Raw genomic sequence first — 20,655 nt, forward strand, 5'->3', positions numbered from 1 at the left:
TGATGGATATGCTACAATAACAAGGACAAGTAAACAACAGACATTGTACGCCGGTAGTGACAGCAGGAAAACTAGTGAGAACCAACCAAAGTATCCAAAATCTAAACAAAGAAACCTCCAAATAAGCCAAAAGTACGAACTAAAGTACACGTTAAGTAAAAGGAGTAAACCAGAAGAAAAAGAGGAAGAAATTCTTGAATCATGTGAGGGAGAGCCGGTACAAAAGGACAGTCTTTATCTTAGGTAAGATAGCCAAGGACCAGGCGACCGGCACTTCTATTGATGATACAAAAGCTTTCTGAAAACGAGGCAAACGATTCCTTCAACAGAAACAGGAACAACAGGAAAACAAAGCGTTTTACAAAAAAAGAATCGGTCGCACAACGAATTGCCCAAAACTCTAGATAAGAAAGCAGAAAGAACCTATGATAATAATAATGCGGTATGCCCCTTGATAGTAAATTGGAAAGATGTAATTTATATTTTCGATATATCGGTGATAGAGGAGGGGAGATTAATGAACATATTGATCATACTTATTTTGATATTCATTGGGCCAAATTAAAATTACCAGGGATTATCTAAAGGAATTACAAAGAAAAACAAAATATGCTTAGATATTTCGACGAGACTAGAATTCGAAGATTTGCGATTTGTGCGAAGTAAACAGATATCGGCGTAACAAAAATTCTTTATTTTTCGACTACCATATATATGTAGCTTCTTGAGGAACTAAAATTATGTTGAAAATTCAAACAAGCTGATTATATTAGTGGTTGTGATTGATTAAGGGGTTAGAACCCGTTATGTATACAAAGTTTGGGTTCTGACTCATAAATTTTATATTGGGTTAGATACTTCCCGAAGTACTGTAAACATATAGAGGAAACTATAACTTGTATACTGCAGTAATATATAGTGTGAATATACATATTTATGTATTTTGTATGGGCTACCCAGAAGTAAGCCACATAAGTTGAGCATGCGTCACACACATGCAATATGTATGGTATTTATGTACAACATTTAAGTGCCAATTTTTCTTGTTTATTTACTTTGTCGATATGCAAACAACCGTTGCTGGTAACGTATGGTAAACAAGTGTGTAGTTACATACATATGTATACACGGACTTCCCCATTAAACGTCGAGTGGCCACCACACAAAGCTCAATGCAGGAAGACAAACAACAAGTGCAAGGCTGCCCGGTTGGCCAACCTATGTCAATTTGACAGCCGCAAGCTAACTTACGATGCGTAAATTAATTGAAGCAATTAGCGGAAAAACACCACAAACAACGCATACAGACAAGCGTACACTGTAGCGGTAGCCACATAAAATCATAGAAATATTCAATTAAAATGCGCAAAAAAGCTTAGAAAAATCAATTAAAACTGCAAAATCACACTGCGGTTAGCGCGTTTATTTGGTTATTTCCGAAATACAGAGGAGCGAGTTGCATATTGTGCAGCTGAGGAGGTTCTTAAAATAATTACCACAAACGGTATTGCCGGGTTGCGTAAGCAGAAACTTCTACTAAGTGGACAGACATGCATACATATCAGCTTGGTAGATATGCAGTGTACGAAATGCGATTTTTGTTCGATAATGCAAATTGATTGAACATTCTTCCTCGGACACACACATACACCGACAAGTGATGGTGTAAAGCAGGTACCTCCGCCATTACAGCAAACACTAAATAACACCTGTAGTTACGACGACCGGAGACTTCACCCTCGTTCGTTTACTTCTAAGAATTTTGTTACCTCATAAGACAAACCTCATACCTCATAAGACAAACAACGTTGCCACCCACAGTGATATGGTGATATTTCTAATTCAAAATTTTTTTGTTAGAGAATTTACTTTCATGAAAAATAAATTTATGAAAAATAAATATTAATAATTTTTACTACTGTTAAAATAATTTTTAATATTTTCTTTAGTTTTTTTTAGAATAATTAAAAAGAGAACAACATGAATCGAAACATGATCCTCGCCATAAATCAAATATGATTAAGTGAAGAAATTTCATATATTCTGTGAAAATAGTTCCTTATTTCGCTATAACTATTTCTTATTACGTTTAACTACTTTTAAGCACAACAGAATACAACTTGCATTGCCAGATCACCAATGAGAAGTCTTTGGTATAGAAATTGTTTCAAAGTGGCAACACTGAACAACAATTATTGAGGCCTGACCGGTTTGCTAATAATACAAAATTGCATATCTTTATCTAATACTGGTAAACACTTGGTGATGCCTGTTACCGCTAACGAGACTCTGTCGACCGACCACATACACTGTATATCCTTCAACCAGCACAGAGGAAATTCTGTTGCTCACGAACCGGCCTGGAGTCCTGCTGACATACTCAGCACCATGATCGGATGCGATGGCCCGTATTCCCCTTGCAGGAGCAGCTGGAACAAATATTATAAAAAACTACTACCAATTCCAAGAATCTCACACTTGCTTGAGCGATTAAAGTTTGGAACCACCTTCAAAAAATTTTTGTACTTGTTTCACCTGCACGACAACAACAACAACTAGAGGAATCAATACAACCGAGGAGGAATCTCACAACACAATAAGAACTATATTATGTCATTGCAGCAATAAAAAATGGTGTCTCCAATAAAAAATGGTGTCTCACATTTTGATTCATCTCCAAGCTCCTTCTGGTTCATATAAGAAGCTTCTGAATAGAAATATACTCTGATTTTTGCCATTACTTTTTTCAGTTTGGTCGATAATTAAGAGAAACCCCTTTATTCTGTTACCACTGGTGGCCACAATATTTATAATTCCGATGTATTTCCTTTCCGACCACTGGTGAGTCTTCTTGTTTTCTTCAGTTCCAATCCTTTGCACTTTTTTCATCGATATTTCTTTGTCTCAATGACACTAAAGTCTTTTTCACTAAAGACTTAAATATAATATAAGAGACAGTACTGGGTGGTAACAGATCTGGATGGCAGATACATCGTTTTGTTCATTGTTCACTTAAATTACCGTTATAAACTCGTACTTTTTTCTATTTTTTTTACCTTCAACTTTCAAGCAACAGTTTTCCATATTCTCTATGGGTCTTATATCAATGCCCAGATACTGTTCATATGCACTTAGTGCAATCGCACATACAAGTAGTTAGTTGCATGTGTATAAGACTCTAATAAATCATTTGTGGAATTCTCAACGCCACAGAACTTGATTGAACTATTGACTAATGGTACGAGTGCACACACAAACACACTTGCAAGTTGTACTTGGTAATTTTTCTAGTTACAAGCAAATGTATGCGCTCATGTACGCCGGTGGCATGTGGAAACAACTAGAAGTCGCCCTGCTCGTGCAGAGAAGTTGGAAGTTGTCGGCGCTATTGCAAGCGTTCGATTCACATGACATGAGCGAGCGATTGCGGGTGGCAGGCAGGTGTTGTTTGGTGCCTGTTGTTGCTGATGTGTTTTTTTATTGTTTCTTCAATTCATTGCATTTGTTATTGCTTTTTGCAGTTAAAGAGTAGTTCACCTTCTGCATAGCAATAAGCTTTTTTATTTGCATTTTTATTATAGCCTTTTTGTTGTTGTTATTCTTTTGTCTTGCTTTTCCAGACCTTTTATTCTTTGCATGTAATTTTAAATGCTGTTTTTTATTGTCACACATACACACACACACACAGTCACATACAGGCTCGTATGTACAAATATTTATTGTGTTATTGGTCGCGCTTTGAAAGCGTCTATGGCAAACTAAGTGGCGACATTTGATCAGGAAATTTGTAGAAACTACTAAAAAAATAACAACAATAATGTTGACGGTATTACGTAGCCGATATAAGAAGAAATCATGATACATGCCATACAATTTCAGTTTTTTTTTCAGAAAAACGCCAAGAGGAAGTATCAGCATTCAGTTCATATTTCAAACTTTTGGTTATTCAACGAAAAAAAGGTTGGTCTCTTGCGCTTAATATGTTATATAAGCTTATGGATGTGGTATACCAAAGCAATTTGGTAAAGCATGAAGTTCACTTAATCGTTTATAGGAATCAATTAAAGTCAATTTTTGTGAAATTGTCTTGCTTTCTTGCAAAAGATTATAAATTCGTTTTTTATTAAGACCTTTAATGTGTGACTTCGATTTTGTATATATGAGAAAATATATTCCAAATGCTTACTGCGCACTCGCCGCAATTATATGAAGTTCACTAACCTTAATGCTCATTAAAATTTTGTATGAAATTGTACTAAAAAACTATAAGTGTGGCAAATGGTATTGTCTTTCATTATTTTTATGTACAAGAATTACTGAAATTTTTAAAGAAAAGTAATTAACATTTACGCATGTAAATCAAAGCTCTGGCAGAAACGAGTATTAACTATTCTAGCAAGTTGGAAGATCAAAATGTTATTTTAAAGAAAGTTCGAGAAAACACCTGAACTTATTCAGAGTCTGCTCTAAAGAAAACAGTACAACACGAGTTTTATTCATCGGGTTCACTAATCGTATTCTTCTGCTTCTTTGGCACTACAGCCGTGGGTCGGTTTGGACTGAGAACTCAAAACTTCGCCAGTTGTCTATTTTCTTTGTTCGTCAGTTGTACATCTCAAGTGCAGATAGGCCCCTATGCACTTGGTCCTTCCATTGAAAGCGTGAGCGCCCTTGCTTCCCTTGTCCACTCGTGGGTTTGGAAGCGAAGCATATTTAAATACTAAATGACAACCGATTCCCTTTGCTTTACTAAAACTGTGAATTTTACAATGACAACTCCACCTAATAAAGAAAACAATGCAAAATATTTAGAGAGCTTTTAGCATTCTCTTGAAGTTAAAAAATGTGATACTTATTATGGGACATATTCAATGAAATGGTTAACTTCTAAAGAAAATACTTGCAAATACTCGTTGGTCAATTGGCCTAATGAGCATGTCGGAGGAGGCATCTTCAACACACAATGGCCTCATTTTTAGATTTATTTTATTCCCCAGATAATTCTAATTATAATTAATTTAGTTCATTGCGCGATGTAATACAAAATTTTCTCGGCCCCACCCACTAAAACTCTTGAATTTGAATAATGAGCTCAGTGAAAGAGATTCTGTCTCATTAGACTGAAGGTTGGGAGTTTGTAAAGATAATAATCAAACATTCCTTAAAGTTAAATATCAGGATTAAGCGACTTGTGATTACTCTACTTGGACAACATGTGGTACCGGACTGCGCCACAAGCCACACAGCGAATGTCACAATCGATTTATTGAACACCAAGTTTGGTGAACGTGTTATCTAACGAAATGGCCCAGTCAATTGACCGCTTCAGTCATGCGACGATTGATGAATTACGTACGAAAATCGAACGTGAAATCGATCGATTTATGCTTGTAAAGTAAACCACTTTACGACTTTAAAGTTCTGATATATAGGAAGTAGGCGTGGTTGTGAACCGATTTGGACTATTATCATTTGGAAGCTAGGAAAATTATGAACCGAATTTCATTGAAATTAATCGAGTAGTTTCGGAGATATTGTTTTTGACCCATAAGTGCACGGAACCACGCCCATTTAAAATTTTGTATACTATTTTGAGTGCAGCACTTCTGTACCATCTTTATAATGAAATTTAAGGTTTCTGATGGTTTTCCTTGCTGAATTAAAGCATTTTTAGTAGTTTTCAACATAACCTTTGTATACGAGGTGGGCGTGGCTATAATCCGATTTCCACAATTTTTGGACTGTATAAGGTAACGAAAAGAAAGTTTCCTTGATATAGCTTTAGTAGTTTGCGAGATATGTACAAAAAATTTAGTAGGGGCGGAGCCACGCTCACCTACCCAAAAAAATTACATCCACATATGCCCACTCAAAGTGAGATCCTTCGTTAAGTTTCGTTAAGATATCTCAATTTGTTCACAAGTTATCCGTTGCACAGACAGACGGACGGACGGACAGACAGACATCCGGAATTCAACTCGTCTCGTCATTCTGATTATTTTGATATATACCCCTATATCTAACTCGTTTTGTTTTAGGAACAACCGTTATGTGAACAAAACTATAATACTCTCTTAGCAACTTTTGTTGCGAGAGTATAAATATGTAAACAGAAGTCTATCATACGCCCCGGCTACCTATAAGTGTGATATGGATCATATATTCATTGAATATTATGACTTTATTTGAGTATAATATTGAGAGTAATACCAATTGGCATAAATTCCACTTTGATATTTAAAGAAATTGTTAAAAAATACACATTATTTATCTCTTGAAATCTCGATCGACAAAGCCTTTTGGACCCGTACGAAATGTTGTTTTATTTATGTATAGAGTAGTTTCTATCAACTCTGACCTTCCCTTGTAGATTTATTAAACACATTAATTGAAACAGATTCAATACATCAATGTAATTTATTTCTGAGTATAAATATGTTTAGATAGACCAATGAATTTATTAGCGACAAGATGGAAGAAGCCTTTTCAAATGCAACCCATTGAATATATTGAACCCGAACAGAATATTCTATTAACAAGGTTTACTAGCTAATAAATTCACTACCAGTCTTTCATCTCTGCTATGTGACCACTAAATACATATGTCTACCACTAAGAAATGTAGAGAACGTTTTTATGGTCTTATCACTATTAAATCATCCAGTCGAAGTAAACACCGAACACAGAACAAGTGGAAGAATTTCATAAAACTATTTAGTATGCAAGGTGTCTCCCAAGAGCGAAAAAGAACAAATCACAGCACTTAGAGACTAATCGCGTTGGCGATTTCATGGAATAGTTGCTTGCGATGCGTCGCAGGTACGTTGGCAGCAAAAGCAGTTTCATCTTTAATTTACGGCCAAAGCTAACATACGAACGACGAAGACATTAAAATTCATGTGAAACGTGAGTGAGGGAAAATAATCTGAAAGAAATTGTTAAATAATGTCTCTGTACTCATCAGTCATGCGGCACCACAGCCAACAACGCCACAACACTTTGATCTCACAGCGCAGCTTTGAAGCGTACTCGCGCGCATGCGCAATTTGATTACAGGGTAATGAGCCCGGCCCAGCCCAACACAGCCCAGCAGTGGCTAAGCAGTTACACTATTATTGAAGAAAAAATATTATTTTATTTTTACTTCGCAATAGTGTTCGCTTACTTATAGGTGGGTATTTAAGTAAAAAACGGGTAGTAAGTAGTATAATCATAATTTCACGGTCATTGTTGATTGTTTACAGCAAAAGTAGCAATCAGACCACAGTGTAGTCATGCCAGACATGCATATTGTACTCGTATATATTTGTATGCACGAGTATGCTTGACTGCTTCTGGAAAACTGTGTTAAGGAAGTGTTTGCCAATGATTTACATTCAGGTCAACTCGATCTGCAATTTAAAGCAATATGATTCACTTAATAACCAAAATTATGTAAACTTTTGAGATGTGATGAAATTAATAGCCCCATTAAAATAACGGTATATTGCCAGACAACAATTAACGTATTAAATTATTATTTGGGTAATTTTCGGTATAATTGTCGCCGAAGCAGTATAAATCTATTGAGAAAATCATATTTCCTAGTCATTTAATTATTCAGGTATTTGGATACACTCTTATATTATATTAGTAATTACTACATATACCCGTTCTAAGTTTAGTAGTGAAGATATATAGTAAGATATTCGATCGAATAGCGAGTTCCTATATATTCATAGGACTCCTACGAAAGCTAAGATAAAAGACGACGATTTGATTAAATACACTTCCTTTAGGGTAGAATTAAGAAAAGAAATGCGTATTGTTCCCTTAAATAAGAAAATAAAAGTCACTACTTTCTGATAATATTAATTTCCCACAGTTACTGCTCGTTACTTTTTTTAAAGGTGGGTAAGGCTTTCATTACAGTAATTTTGACGTAGCATCTGTTTTTACATATAATTCTTGTAAGTATCAAATATTTGTGACTTTAGGACTTGAACTACGTAAATAATTATTAGCTGTAATATTCTTCATGAAATCTAAATAAGTAATTAAAATTGTACCCCTATAGAAATGAAGAAGCAAACAAGTTAGACCTTTTAATATTCATAACAGTTAAGAAAACGGGTTTTCATCTCCGAACGCTTATTAGGTCTATTGAAAGGGAAAAGAGAGATTAAAAGTAATTAATTTTTGAAAACCCGATTTTTATTTCGATAAAATGAAAATATAGTATTTTAAGCGTGTACTAACGAGAGGAAAAAAGCCAGTACAATGGACTAGAGTAGCTATTAGGTCTACAACTTTGTTTCCGCCGTTTTTTGTAAATTTTAGTTTTTTTTGTATAAAAACGGTTACAATGTCGATGTCACAAATTGGCCTCGGCCGCACTTTTCTTGGAATTAAAAAAGAAAAGCAAAATTTCCCGCAAATGTCGAGAATTCGGCTTAAAAAGTGACATTTTCAGTTGAGAATAAGTTTGGGATGCAAACAGATCTCTACAAATATTTTGTTGGGTTAATGTTGACACAAATGTCCAAGATCGATATAAAACGATTTAATCGACCAGTGCTTGACCCTAGAGACATCTATTGGAAAACGCCGGAAGCAAAGTTGTAGACCTAATATAATAAAGTACTAAATAGAGTACTACTAAACACTATTATCCCGAAACTCTATTTTTTAAAACAGTTTCGCGTTCATAAAATACTTTTTGAGGTCAAATATGTCAAAATTATTCTTAAATTTCGACTTTTTCAAAGGCTAATGTATATGTTATTGTATGTCATACCCACTTTTATCGCATGATTTCCAAATTGCCCAATGCCCCGTTATAGTAGCAGTGATACTAGAGATACTTTTCATAGACCTATTTAATAAGTCCCTAGTTCTTTTCTTGTCATATTTTGGTCATATCTGTTTAGTTATTTTGCATTTTGTTGTACATTTCCATCTGTTATTGTCTAATTGTTGAAATTGTATATTGAGCTCTCTCCTGATCGATCCCAGCGGATATGATATTAACTCAGCCTCGGATTCATCTAGAAAATCTTCTGCCCTTACTTAGAATTATATATATATTTTTTTAATTGTATGGGTTTATTCTTACCTTTAATATCCTGAGCCGCCATTTCTTTATGAAATACTTATGTACTTTAGAAATTAAATTGTGTTAAAGTTTAAAAACAATAAAATGATTTTATCACCTTCAAAAATATTTAAAAAATGTACCGATTTTAAGTATTTTACATGGACTTCCCCTCTTAATAAATACCGAATTTTTCAACTATTTCCATATTAAAAGAAACAGTAGTAGGACATACTTTCATCATTAATTATATAGCCACACAAAATAAATGTTAGTTCTGAACTGGGGGTTTTAGTACCTATGAAAAAAATATATCGCTTGTTCGAGGCCTCTATAAAGGATTCAAATTTAGCGATTAATTAACTTTTAGAATCTCCTGAGTGTGATTGAATAATACTCTAAGGTATTCAACACCTCCAATGGTTCATTATAACAGTAACGTCTAATATATGAGCCCTCAATTAAATTGATTATATTTCCTGGAACTTAACATAACTTAAATTTCCTTCTAGTAGTTATTAAAATCATAGTGACTCACTTTGATAAAAAAAAATAGTTTTTTGTGGACTGATTGATCGAATGTTATGCGCCGACTGTTTGCTTGATGACAGGAGATATTTCGTATTGGCCTCATTCACCTCCAGACCCATTCGCTTCGCCTCCTTATCCATGCGGGAAAAAGGAGAACAATCGGCGCCGTTGTTGCTTCCGATGATATCAATATCATCGCCAGCAGCTGTGCACTCTTATAGAAGATTGTACGTTCTCTATTTAGCTCTGCAGCTCGTATAATTTTTTCCAGCACCAAGTTAAAGAAGTCACACGATAGTGAGTCACCTTGTCTGAAACCTCGTTTGGTATCGAACGGCTCGGAGAGGTTCTTCCCAATCATGACGGAGCTTTTGGTGTTGCTCAACGTCAACTTACACAGCCGTATTAGTTTTGCGGGGATACCAAAGGCAGCTCCTTTTCGTGCTGTCGAAAGCAGCTTTAAAATCGATGTTGTACTTTCACTGCCATTCAGCATGTCGGAGAAGTGTTCCCTCCATAATCTCAGTATGCCCTGGACATCGGTTACCAGATTACCACCTTGGCCTCTACATGAGGATGCTCAGGTCTTGAAACCTTTGGAAACTTTGGAAGGATGTGAGTACTATGATTATCTCATTTTTAGTGGTTATTTGTATGACTTTCATACACCTCAGATTAAATGTGATAACTTTAAGAAATTCAATTATAACTTTTTAAATTTTTATTCATATATGAAGAACAGTAAATATAAATGTGGCAACAATTTCGAAATAATGATTCATTGCACCAAAAAAAAGTAATAAGTGCTGAATTAAACGAGTCTACGAAGCATTGAAACTACGAGAAGTGCATACTTGGAAATGTAAAGGTGTCGAATAGTCGGCGAACATATCAAATGACAATTTGAAAGCAGACAAATAATAACAGAAACGTGACAAAACAACTAACAGAACACCACACACGCCTACTCCGAATTTGGCAAACACAGAAAAGGCCATACGGTAGCATTGTCAGCAATGTTTGTTGTAATTGTATATATTATAAGTGTACAAGTATACTCAGTACATTTGTAATGACATTACAAACTAATTTTTTTAACATTCAAACCGTATATGTATCCTTTACTTGGCATTATGTAAATGCAGATTCGACTTATGCACCCCTGACATTTCACCTGAAAACTGCTGCTTTGGCATTTGCTGTCAATTGCACAGAGTGAATTTTTATTTACCATTTTTTATTTTTTTTTATTTTTATTTACACCACCAACAAACGCAGAATGGCTTGAAAGTGCAGTGCGCCAACTTATGTTCCACAACATTCCACAAAAGACTTCAACGCAAGCAACAAACCCGTTGAACATAATTTTTCCCCGCCAAAAGTGTGGTGAATAGATGCAAAGCAATTACGAGCGAGAGAGTTAGTGAGAGTAAGAGCGTTAAAATAGCATTGAACACTGCAGAGTCTTGATAAATATGGGAAGGTTGGCTATTTTAAGCGCTGCGTAATATTTTGCAAAAATATCAATAAACTTGTTTACAACTTCGAACAGCAGTCTAAAGTGTGGTATAATTGCAGAAACGTCAGCGCTTGCTTTTGCGGTTTTTTTTCGCGAAGAGCTTAGGCAGACCAACACAAAGAAATGTGGGTCTGTGTTAGGCTACAATGTATCTATGTATGTGTTTGGCTGCGCAATCAGGGGTAAAGTGTGGTGTGGTGAATTCGAATTGAGAGCGCTCGAACAGGATTTAGTAAATAATGTGTGCATAAATAACAATATACAAATCGAAATGCATTGTTAAACGGATTTTAAAGTGTTATATAACTTATAGTTACCCATTATTTAAATTGAAATTTTACCTAAAAGAGTAAAAATGTCAAAAATAATAATTTAATATATAATAAAACCAAGCAAAACAAGTTCACTGCATATTTTTAAACATTCGTGCTTACACCTCCACCCAACACCCCGCTCTGGCGCTGTTTGCCGCTCTCTTTCACCCAAGCCTGCTCCCAAAGTGTAAGGTGTGCTCTCGTTTACCCCTTCGTTGTGAAGTTTTCTTTTGTACTTCCTCAGCCGCTTGCATACTACAAGAAATCCACCACGCTGCCCCACTGTTTTGGCCATCTTAATAAATAGAACTTGTTGCCAGTGGCCAACACCTAGTGTAAGCGTGGCTGTGTATCGAGCGTAAACCTCGAGAGCCGTCCGTTGAAGATATTTTAACCAAATTTTAACAAAGTAAATAACCGATTGCCATTGTCTGCAGTTTGGAATTTTTGTATAAATAACGAAAGTATCTTTCCATTAATTTCAGTTAGTTTTAGTGGAAGCACATACGCAAAATGGCGCGTGTGTTGCCAATTTTCTCTATATTTTTGCTGTGCTGTGCGCTAGGTGAGTAAAAAAGAAATAAGCATTAAATAGTTATAAATATTTCGCTGCTGAGTTTTATAAAATTTATTATATATTTTTTATTTGAAAAAGTGTATTTTTTAAGTGTGAAAAAGTGATTTTTAAAAAACGTGTAATCAATTTTTGTTAAATTTTTTCTTCAATTTCGTTGTTTTTAAAGTTAAAAAAAGTTTTAAAACTAAAATAAATTCGAAAAAAATAAGTTGCTCATAATCAAATCGTTAACTTTCCATATTTGTTATCTTTAACTTCAACCGGAAGTGATGTCGTTGCCTGTTCATTGAAATATTCAACCAGTTATATAATTTTATACAAGTTCATGTACTACTGAGATGTACAGGCATACAGTAATTCGTTTAAAAATATTATCGTGAAATATTTTTTTAAAAACATTTTTTTCCAATTTTTAATTTTTTTTCCACAATTTTTAATAACTAAATGCTTTTTAGTATTTACAAAAATGTTTAAGGAATATTTCTTTCCATTTTTTTTTTAATTTTTTTAATAAAAAAAAAAAACTTAAATATTTACAATTTTTTAAAAATAATTTTAAATATACAGGGATATAATTATGCGTTTAAAAAATATTTACTTGAAAATTGCTTAATTTTTTTTATTTTTTTTTCAAAAAAAAATTTTACAATTTTTTTAAGTATTAAAAATAATTATTTTTTCGATTTATCAATTTTTTTTAAGTTTTTTTTTATTAATAAAATTGTTTAGTATTTATGAAAAAATTTAAAAAATTTAATCCAATTTAATTTTAATTTTTTTACATAATGAAGTGTTAGTCGAAATATATTTTATATATTTTTTTTATTTCTAAGCAATTTAATTATATAAAAATTGCATTTTTTATAGATAAGTCAAGTCTTCATCATTTTTTCTAGTTATAGGCTTCAATATAAGCACAATATGTATATACTAGTTTACTAGGAAAAGACCACTTTCGCATTATTCCAATAGAGAATTTCATATTTCCCAGTAGTTAGAGTGCTCGTACAATCCCAATCCTTGTTAATAATATTAAAAATCCCGCTTAGAAGTATATAGAAAAAATCTAACGAGTAGATCTAAGTAAAGATTAATTGATTTAGTAGTCAGATCTACTTGAGTTACAGCCATCAGTCCCAATTAAAAGGCATCAGCTGACCATTACTCTTATACGAAAATATCACCAACTCAATAAACAACTCAAGAAGAAGCAGATAAAATTATACTAATTATTGTCCACAAACTGGTTTCCTATTGTCGATGTCCATCATATTCTTGTTTAGAAAAAATCAAGGTTGACAACTAAAGGCTAAACGCAATCAAACCCGTCCACAAACACACCGACACACTCACCCATACACTTGTCCACTGACATTTGAATCCATGTACTTGCAATTGAAAATGGCAAAAGTCGCTTTGATTTAGCATTTGCCAATCTCAATATCAATAAACCGCAACAACAAAAACAAAAGCAAAATGTAGACGACTTAACACACTTCGGCACACAACGCAGCGAGCTCACGAACAATTAATAAATCGGTAAAGACATGCAATGTCTCGAGCGGTGTCTTCAAGATGTCCATATGTTATGTAGCGAGTTAGCTTGCATTTCTGCCACCATTTTACTGCACTTACATGGGCACACACACACATATGTATATTATGCCGTGCACCGAGCTTTCGTAGGCGCGGCCGCTCACTGGCGTTCCCGCTTTAAACCTTTTACTTGGCCTTTGGGCACTTGAGCAGCTAAAAAAAAAACAAGAAACAAAAGCAAAAACATATCGTGTAACTGCTGCACCTTAAATATGCGGTTACTTGTGGGTGTTGCAAGCAAATTGCGGTGCTTAATTCAACTGCATTCAGTTGCATGCACTTACGGGTGTTCAGGTGGGCAACGATGGGCTAACAACTTGCTTTGGAATTTGTTGAAATATTGCAGCTAATTTGTATAGAATATTCATATGAAGAAATCAAATACAAATACTTGGTAGGCATCTTGAAATTTATTATAATGCAACACAAACTAATTTACTGTATATTTTACTGATATTAGAGGGTTGCCATGAAGACATTGTTTAAAAATTTAATTAAATTTAAATGAATATTTTTTTTTATAAAATTAGTTGCAGCGTCTTAAATATATAGAAGAAACATCATAAATATTGAAAATTTTTCAGAGATAGTAAATTATTCTCTGGTTTGTAAAGTGTTTATTGACACGAAGCTATACATGAGTTGTCCTAGGAACAACTGTCACTTATTTTGTCAGAGAGAGTTGATTACATTACAAATGATTACCAGATACGAAGCTCAAGCATATTTTCGTAAACTTTTGTTATTTTATTTAATTTTGACTCTAAAGGGTAAATATTATAAGTGCTATGAAGTTAGCTGTGGTTTTCCTATTCATAATTCTAGTTCTCATTCACAATAGTCACTTTTTAATTTACAAATTTAACTTTTTTGCAATCAAAAATTGCTGTCTAGTTTAAGAACAGCTTCTTATTGAACTTTAATGCATAAATAGAAATAGTAAAAAATAATTTTAATTTCTTGCATAAAAAATGCATTTGCATACAACTTTCAAGCATTTTATAAAAAAAAAATTAATCGAAATGCACAATAATGAATACACAACCACTCAACCGATTGCACAAAATTTCTAATGGCATATATTAGTACCATAATAATTAATGCTCACAGGTCTTTATAAACATTTAAATATTATGCAAAAATTGCTGGTTACCGCCTGGTGTATGCATTAACAATTAGCTATAATTAAGGCCAGTAATAGCAGCATCGATAAAAGACCAGTTTATTTCAACAGCGCAGAAATCACATTAGCATAGAGGCATATGGAAGTAGGTATTAAACAAATATTTATTTCAAAGCAATTTGCATAAACATACCCAGAGCTAAAGACAAGCTTATTAGGCCTGATTTGGAACAGCTGCCGTCATAATAACAATGATAAAAGATGCTGCCAACTAAAAAAATAATTTTTTTGGTTTTTCTATTTTTTTTTTTGTAAATCAAACTGCTTGTACTATTTTTCATTCCATTTGATAATCACTTTTATGCAATCCGTTCGTAATCTGCGTAACAAGTAGTTGATTTTTTCTTGTTTCTTGTATCTCCATTAGTTTTTACTTTTTGTTTTGTGTGGCACCAACAATGCGCAAGCGCGCCGCCACAGCCGCATAACTTTTACTTTTTATGACCATCAATAGCTGCGCGCTTTGCGGTGGCACTTACAACCGCGCTGTAACCGGTTTAATGGCATTATTTTTTTCCTCAACAGCTTTGGTGTTTATCTCCGTAAGTAGCACGATCAGCTAGCGTTACCAGTTTGTAGCGGCTAGTAGAATTTCTTCTTTCGTTTTCATTTGAGTAATAATAAAACTTGCTATTAAATTAATCGTGCTTTGTTGTAGTGGTTTATAAATATGCTAATATGTGTTGAGTTTGAGTATTAACAGAAGAATTTTTTGGAGAAGTGTATTGTAGAAAGAATGGAATACGAAAACATTAAAAATAATATCTAGTTTTGAAGTGAGAATTTAAGACACTTCCGAAAGGCTGAGTTAGGAGATGATTCTTTGAAAAATGCCTTTAGAATCTGCCCTTAATCAGTCATATAAATCGGGTATAAAATATAGATGCTATCCATCTCCTATATTGCTCAAAACTAGTGCTTCGATTTCTAATATTTTGAATCCTCTCTTGAAAAGGACCTACATCTACTAGTATATAGAGCAGAAAATAAAATAGAAGGTGTGAGAAAGAGGTCTTGAAATAGCCCTAGATCTATTTAGCCGTATATCTAGGTCCTTCCCATGATTATATTTCCATTAACTATAATGATAAATAATTTATTACAAGAATCGTCAGTTAATCATATAATATACCACGAAATGACACTATGCCAAATTTTTTGACAATTTTTAATTATTGACTGGATGGAATTTAAAACAAATTTAATACAAGTTAAAAAGTAGAGAATTAATAAAGTCTGAACTCGTATAAAGTCATGACTATTATTATTTATAATTCTACTTCTATAAACTCAGCGGCGAAATTCCTGAAACCCCGATTAGTTCAAACTATTTATTTTGATTTTCAAATATACTAATAAATATCTTTTCACCCTTTTTAGCAACATGTCAAGATTCCAGAGACAAGCTCGAAGGTGTCGATGTTGAAGAGGTATGTGCTGACAGACCAGCTGACGAGTACTTCCGTTTAGACTCCGAAGGCGATTGTCGTGAAGTTTACAGGTATGTTGGAAGCTCTTAAACTGCTAAATGTGAAAATAATATTAAAAAATATATTAAATTAAATTCAATTGAAATTAAAAAGTCCTATATTAGCAAATTAAATTTTTTTAGAAAAAAAATCCTAAAATTTCTTAAAAAAAATCGAGAAATTGTTATTATAAAATAACGGAAAAGTTTCGATGTTAGAAATATATAGTTTATGCTAAGTGTTTTTTCTATAGCGTACATTAATGCCAAACAAACATTTTCTTTGCAAATTGAAGATGTGACAATGCCGGCGAAAATGGCAATACGCGCCTAGCCAACATTAAATGCGCCGGCGGTCTGGCGTTCGATATCACACGACAGACATGCGATTGGAAAACGAATGTCAAGAATTGTGATCAAATTGAGAGTAAGTCGGCCGCTTATGGGCTGGCCCGAAAAGTGCAGTGACGTTGTTTGTTGTTTCTGTTTCTGTATGTTTTCTGTTTGTTTTTCTGTTTGGTGTCATAGCGAAAAAAATTATTAAAAAAAAAATGCAAAAAACAAAATCGTTGCCCTCAATTTCCATATAAATATCTACTCGTATTACTACTTACTAGTTAGCAAACACTGCACGCACGAAAATGCGAAATGTGCAAAAACATTTATTGCTAAATACCAACCACAACATATTGGCGTTCAAAATAAATTTCTATTCATATACTTATCTATATACATACATACATACATTGTACATGCATAACTGTTTAATTTGAATTATTTTTACGTTTCCAATCATCATACTATGTGCTCAGACACTATATCCTTTATAACAGCTGCTTTGTCGTTAAAGCAAATAATGTCCATTTTTAGAAAATTTCAATATTTATATTCAAATACAAATTTTAAAATTTTTTCAAAATCGACATTAATTGTTTTATTGGCTGGCGCTAATTTCTTTGTTGCTAATTTCAAACTGGTGAATTTTGTCGCTCGCTGGCTCACTTCTAACTGTCAATCTGTCAATGTAGCTGTCATAATTCTGACAGTTGACAGCTCGTATGTATAATTTCATGTTGGCTGTTTCTTGTTTACTATGTTTTTGTTGTATTTGTAATTTTCGTTTGCGTTTGTTTTTTCGTTGTTTTTCCTTACATGTAACTAACACCAAATCTTCTTTGTCTTCTTTATTTTCCATATGTGTGCGAGTACTATTCGTATACACTATTCCTCAACTTATAGCATACATTCGTAAAATTAGAATAACGCAAAATGAAATGTCAAAAATTCTGTCGAAAAAACCAAAGTTCTGCGTACTTTTTGAACAAAATTTTAAAGAATTTACATATGTGATGCGACGTACCCGGAATTATTTTTATTTTACAAAAGGACTAAATAAAAAAATTAAAAAAAATTGTAAAAAAATTTATTTTTTTTTAAAGGACTAAATAAATAAAAATATTTGTAAAAAGTTATTATTTTTAACGAAAAAAAATTAAAAATTTGAATACACCAAGTCTTAACAATGGACACTATTTGCAATCTGTTTGTGTTCCCTTAGATGTACAAAATCGGGTTTGAAAGAAATTCAGTGCCCCTCCGGCTTGGCCTTCGATATTTTAAAACAAACCTGTGACTGGAAAGCAAAAGTAACTAACTGCGATGAGAAAGAAAGTAAGTGTCTTCAATACCAATACACAAAACAATATGCGCCATTCTTTTTAATTTTTTTTTTTTTGCTAACTACAACAAATGTAAATAAAGTAGACGTAATAATTTTTGCCATCACTGTACACTGAGAACGTAGCGTTAGTTTAGAGAGAGTGCGTTTAAAAGGCGTATGCTTGTCAAGCATTAGGCGACGTTTACATTATGCCATTTTTACGACAACGCAAAATTGACCGAGTTTAAAAATTAAAAAAAAAAAATGTATAAATAAAAATGGTTTATTGTCTTTATAAAATGGCATAATGAAAACCGTTTAACGAAATCACGCCTACCAACGCAGCTAATTCACATTTAATTGCCTGAATTTAAATGAAATAAAGATGTATATAGCTTAAAAATGCAGGTTTCTGTTGAAATTTTAGAACTTTGGTTTTGGTGTTGTTGCACATAAATGACTAACAAACAATTCGGTTTACACATTTTTTGTATATTATTAACCACACACCATACACCAACTCTACCACTTTTCTCTACACACTTTTGTATGTAATTTTTCTGTTCTACACTAACTGTAATTATAATGAATTTTAACCCCTTATTAAATATTTATGCCATAAATTAACACTTTACTTACTTTCTACACAAATCAGAACCACGTAAGGTTAAACCCATATTGAAGACTGATGAGCCCATCTGCCCAGAGGGTAAACTCTCCTGCGGTGATGGTGAGTGTCTCGACAAGGAGCTGTTCTGTAACGGCAAACCCGACTGCAAGGATGAGTCCGACGAGAATGCCTGCTGTAAGTAGTGTCTACAAGCGACTTCCACCGCACCCTACTTTGTAACAGATTTTAAACCAATTTTACTTTCATTTCCTTCCCACAGCCGTTGATGACGATCCAAATCGCGCACCCGAATGTGATCCCACACAATGTGCTTTGCCCGATTGTTTCTGCTCGGCTGATGGTACACGCATCCCCGGTGCCATTGAGCCCACCCAAGTACCACAGATGATCACGATCACCTTCAACGGTGCTGTCAATGTGGATAATATCGATTTGTACGAGGATATCTTCAATGGTCAACGTCAAAATCCAAATGGTTGCTCCATCAAGGGTACCTTCTTCGTTTCACACAAATACACCAACTACTCGGCTGTGCAAGATTTGCATCGTCGCGGTCATGAGATCTCGGTCTTCTCGCTGACACACAAAGATGATCCAAACTACTGGAGCGGCGGTTCGTACGATGATTGGCTCGCCGAAATGGCTGGCGCACGTTTGATTGTTGAACGTTTCGCAAATATTACTGATGGTTCGATTATTGGTATGCGCGCCCCTTACTTGCGTGTCGGTGGCAATAAGCAATTCGAAATGATGGCCGATCAATTCTTCGTGTATGATGCCTCAATCACCGCCTCGTTGGGACGTGTGCCCATCTGGCCTTACACCTTGTACTTCCGCATGCCACACAAGTGCAACGGTAACGCCCATAACTGTCCATCACGTAGCCACCCAGTGTGGGAAATGGTCATGAATGAATTGGATCGTCGTGATGACCCAACCTTCGACGAGTCGCTGCCCGGTTGTCATATGGTGGATTCGTGCTCAAACGTTGCCTCCGGCGATCAATTCGCACGTCTATTGCGTCACAATTTCAATCGTCACTACAATAGCAACCGTGCTCCATTGGGTCTTCACTTCCATGCCTCGTGGCTTAAGTCTAAGAAGGAGTACCGTGATGAGTTGATCAAATTCATCGAAGAGATGCTTACACGTAATGATGTTTTCTTCGTCACCAATCTGCAAGTCATCCAATGGATGCAGAATCCAACTGAACTCAACTCCCTGCGTGACTTCCAAGAATGGAAAGAGAAGTGTGATGTTAAGGGTCAACCCTACTGTTCGTTGCCCAATGCGTGTCCACTGACGACGAGAGAATTGCCCGGTGAGACTCTGCGTCTCTTCACCTGCATGGAGTGCCCCAACAACTATCCATGGATCTTGGATCCCACAGGCGATGGTTTCTCAGTTTAAGTTCGTTAGTAGATTAGAAAAGAATACACACACACATACTCACTTACACACACAAAAAATGTAGAGAGCAGAAGGAAGAAAAAAATTTAGTAATTTATACTTAAGACCGGAAGGAGTTTTATACAAATTCTACTTTATTACCTTTATTTGTAACTTAATAATTTTGCAACTCGTAGTAGTTCCACCGAGAGTCTGATCTATTAAACAAAAAACTAAATTTAAAGTGTAATTATTTCTTCGAAATGTTAAACGAAACTTTGTTACCGTGGAAAATACTCATAACTGTAAAATAATTAACTACTCTTTTTCTCTCTTCTTCTTCTTCTTCTCTTTTCTAAAATCTCATTTCCGACTTATGTGATTTTTACTCTAACACCTTTTATCGAAAGATTCTACAGTTCTATAAAGTTTAAACTAAAAGCTCAGTGTCTCTTTCTCTTCAACTTCAGCCATTTTAACCACAACTGTTCTCCAATTCTCAAAATATCTATTATATCTACCAGCTTGTTCTATATTTTAACTACTTTCTTCAATTTTTATTTATTTATCTCTTTTTTCTATTATTTTAATTTTTCTGTTAAACTTCTTTGTATCTCTTCTCCAGTTATCTCCTCTCTTCACCGTATAATCTTTCTAATGTAAAATATTTCCTCTAAAAAGTGATATATTCTTGTTCTCACCACTTTCTATGAG

General features: G+C 34.2%; 1 protein-coding gene across 2 annotated transcripts; it reads left to right on the plus strand.

The window, feature by feature from the left end:
- The first annotated feature begins 11,698 nt into the window (after positions 1-11,698).
- Positions 11,699-20,446, plus strand: Vldlr_1 (Very low-density lipoprotein receptor). 2 transcript variants are annotated; one of them, XM_011188375.3, is made up of 6 exons: positions 11,699-11,846; positions 11,923-12,002; positions 16,174-16,294; positions 16,558-16,688; positions 18,577-18,726; positions 18,812-20,446. In XM_011188375.3, exons 2-6 carry the CDS (start codon positions 11,951-11,953, stop codon positions 19,960-19,962), a joined length of 1,605 nt encoding a protein of 534 aa, XP_011186677.1. In that variant the 5' UTR covers positions 11,699-11,846; positions 11,923-11,950; the 3' UTR covers positions 19,963-20,446. The 2 variants fall into 2 exon arrangements, with proteins under 2 accessions (XP_011186677.1, XP_011186678.1); XM_011188376.3 differs by lacking the exon at positions 16,558-16,688 and adding an exon at positions 17,820-17,932 and having other exon boundaries at positions 11,700-11,846.
- The last annotated feature ends 209 nt before the right edge of the window (positions 20,447-20,655 follow it).

Source organism: Zeugodacus cucurbitae, chromosome 4 (assembly GCF_028554725.1).
Source record: "Zeugodacus cucurbitae isolate PBARC_wt_2022May chromosome 4, idZeuCucr1.2, whole genome shotgun sequence".
NCBI lineage: Eukaryota > Metazoa > Arthropoda > Insecta > Diptera > Tephritidae > Zeugodacus > Zeugodacus cucurbitae.

Bases quoted from the DNA above. Each gene is read 5' to 3' on its own strand.
- Vldlr_1 (XM_011188375.3), top strand. From the start codon at position 11,951: ATGGCGCGTGTGTTGCCAATTTTCTCTATATTTTTGCTGTGCTGTGCG. The intron at 12,003-16,173 runs GTGAGTAAAAAA...CACCCTTTTTAG, and splicing joins TTTGCTGTGCTGTGCGCTAG to CAACATGTCAAGATTCCAGA. The intron at 16,689-18,576 runs GTAAGTCGGCCG...TACACAAATCAG, and splicing joins GAATTGTGATCAAATTGAGA to AACCACGTAAGGTTAAACCC.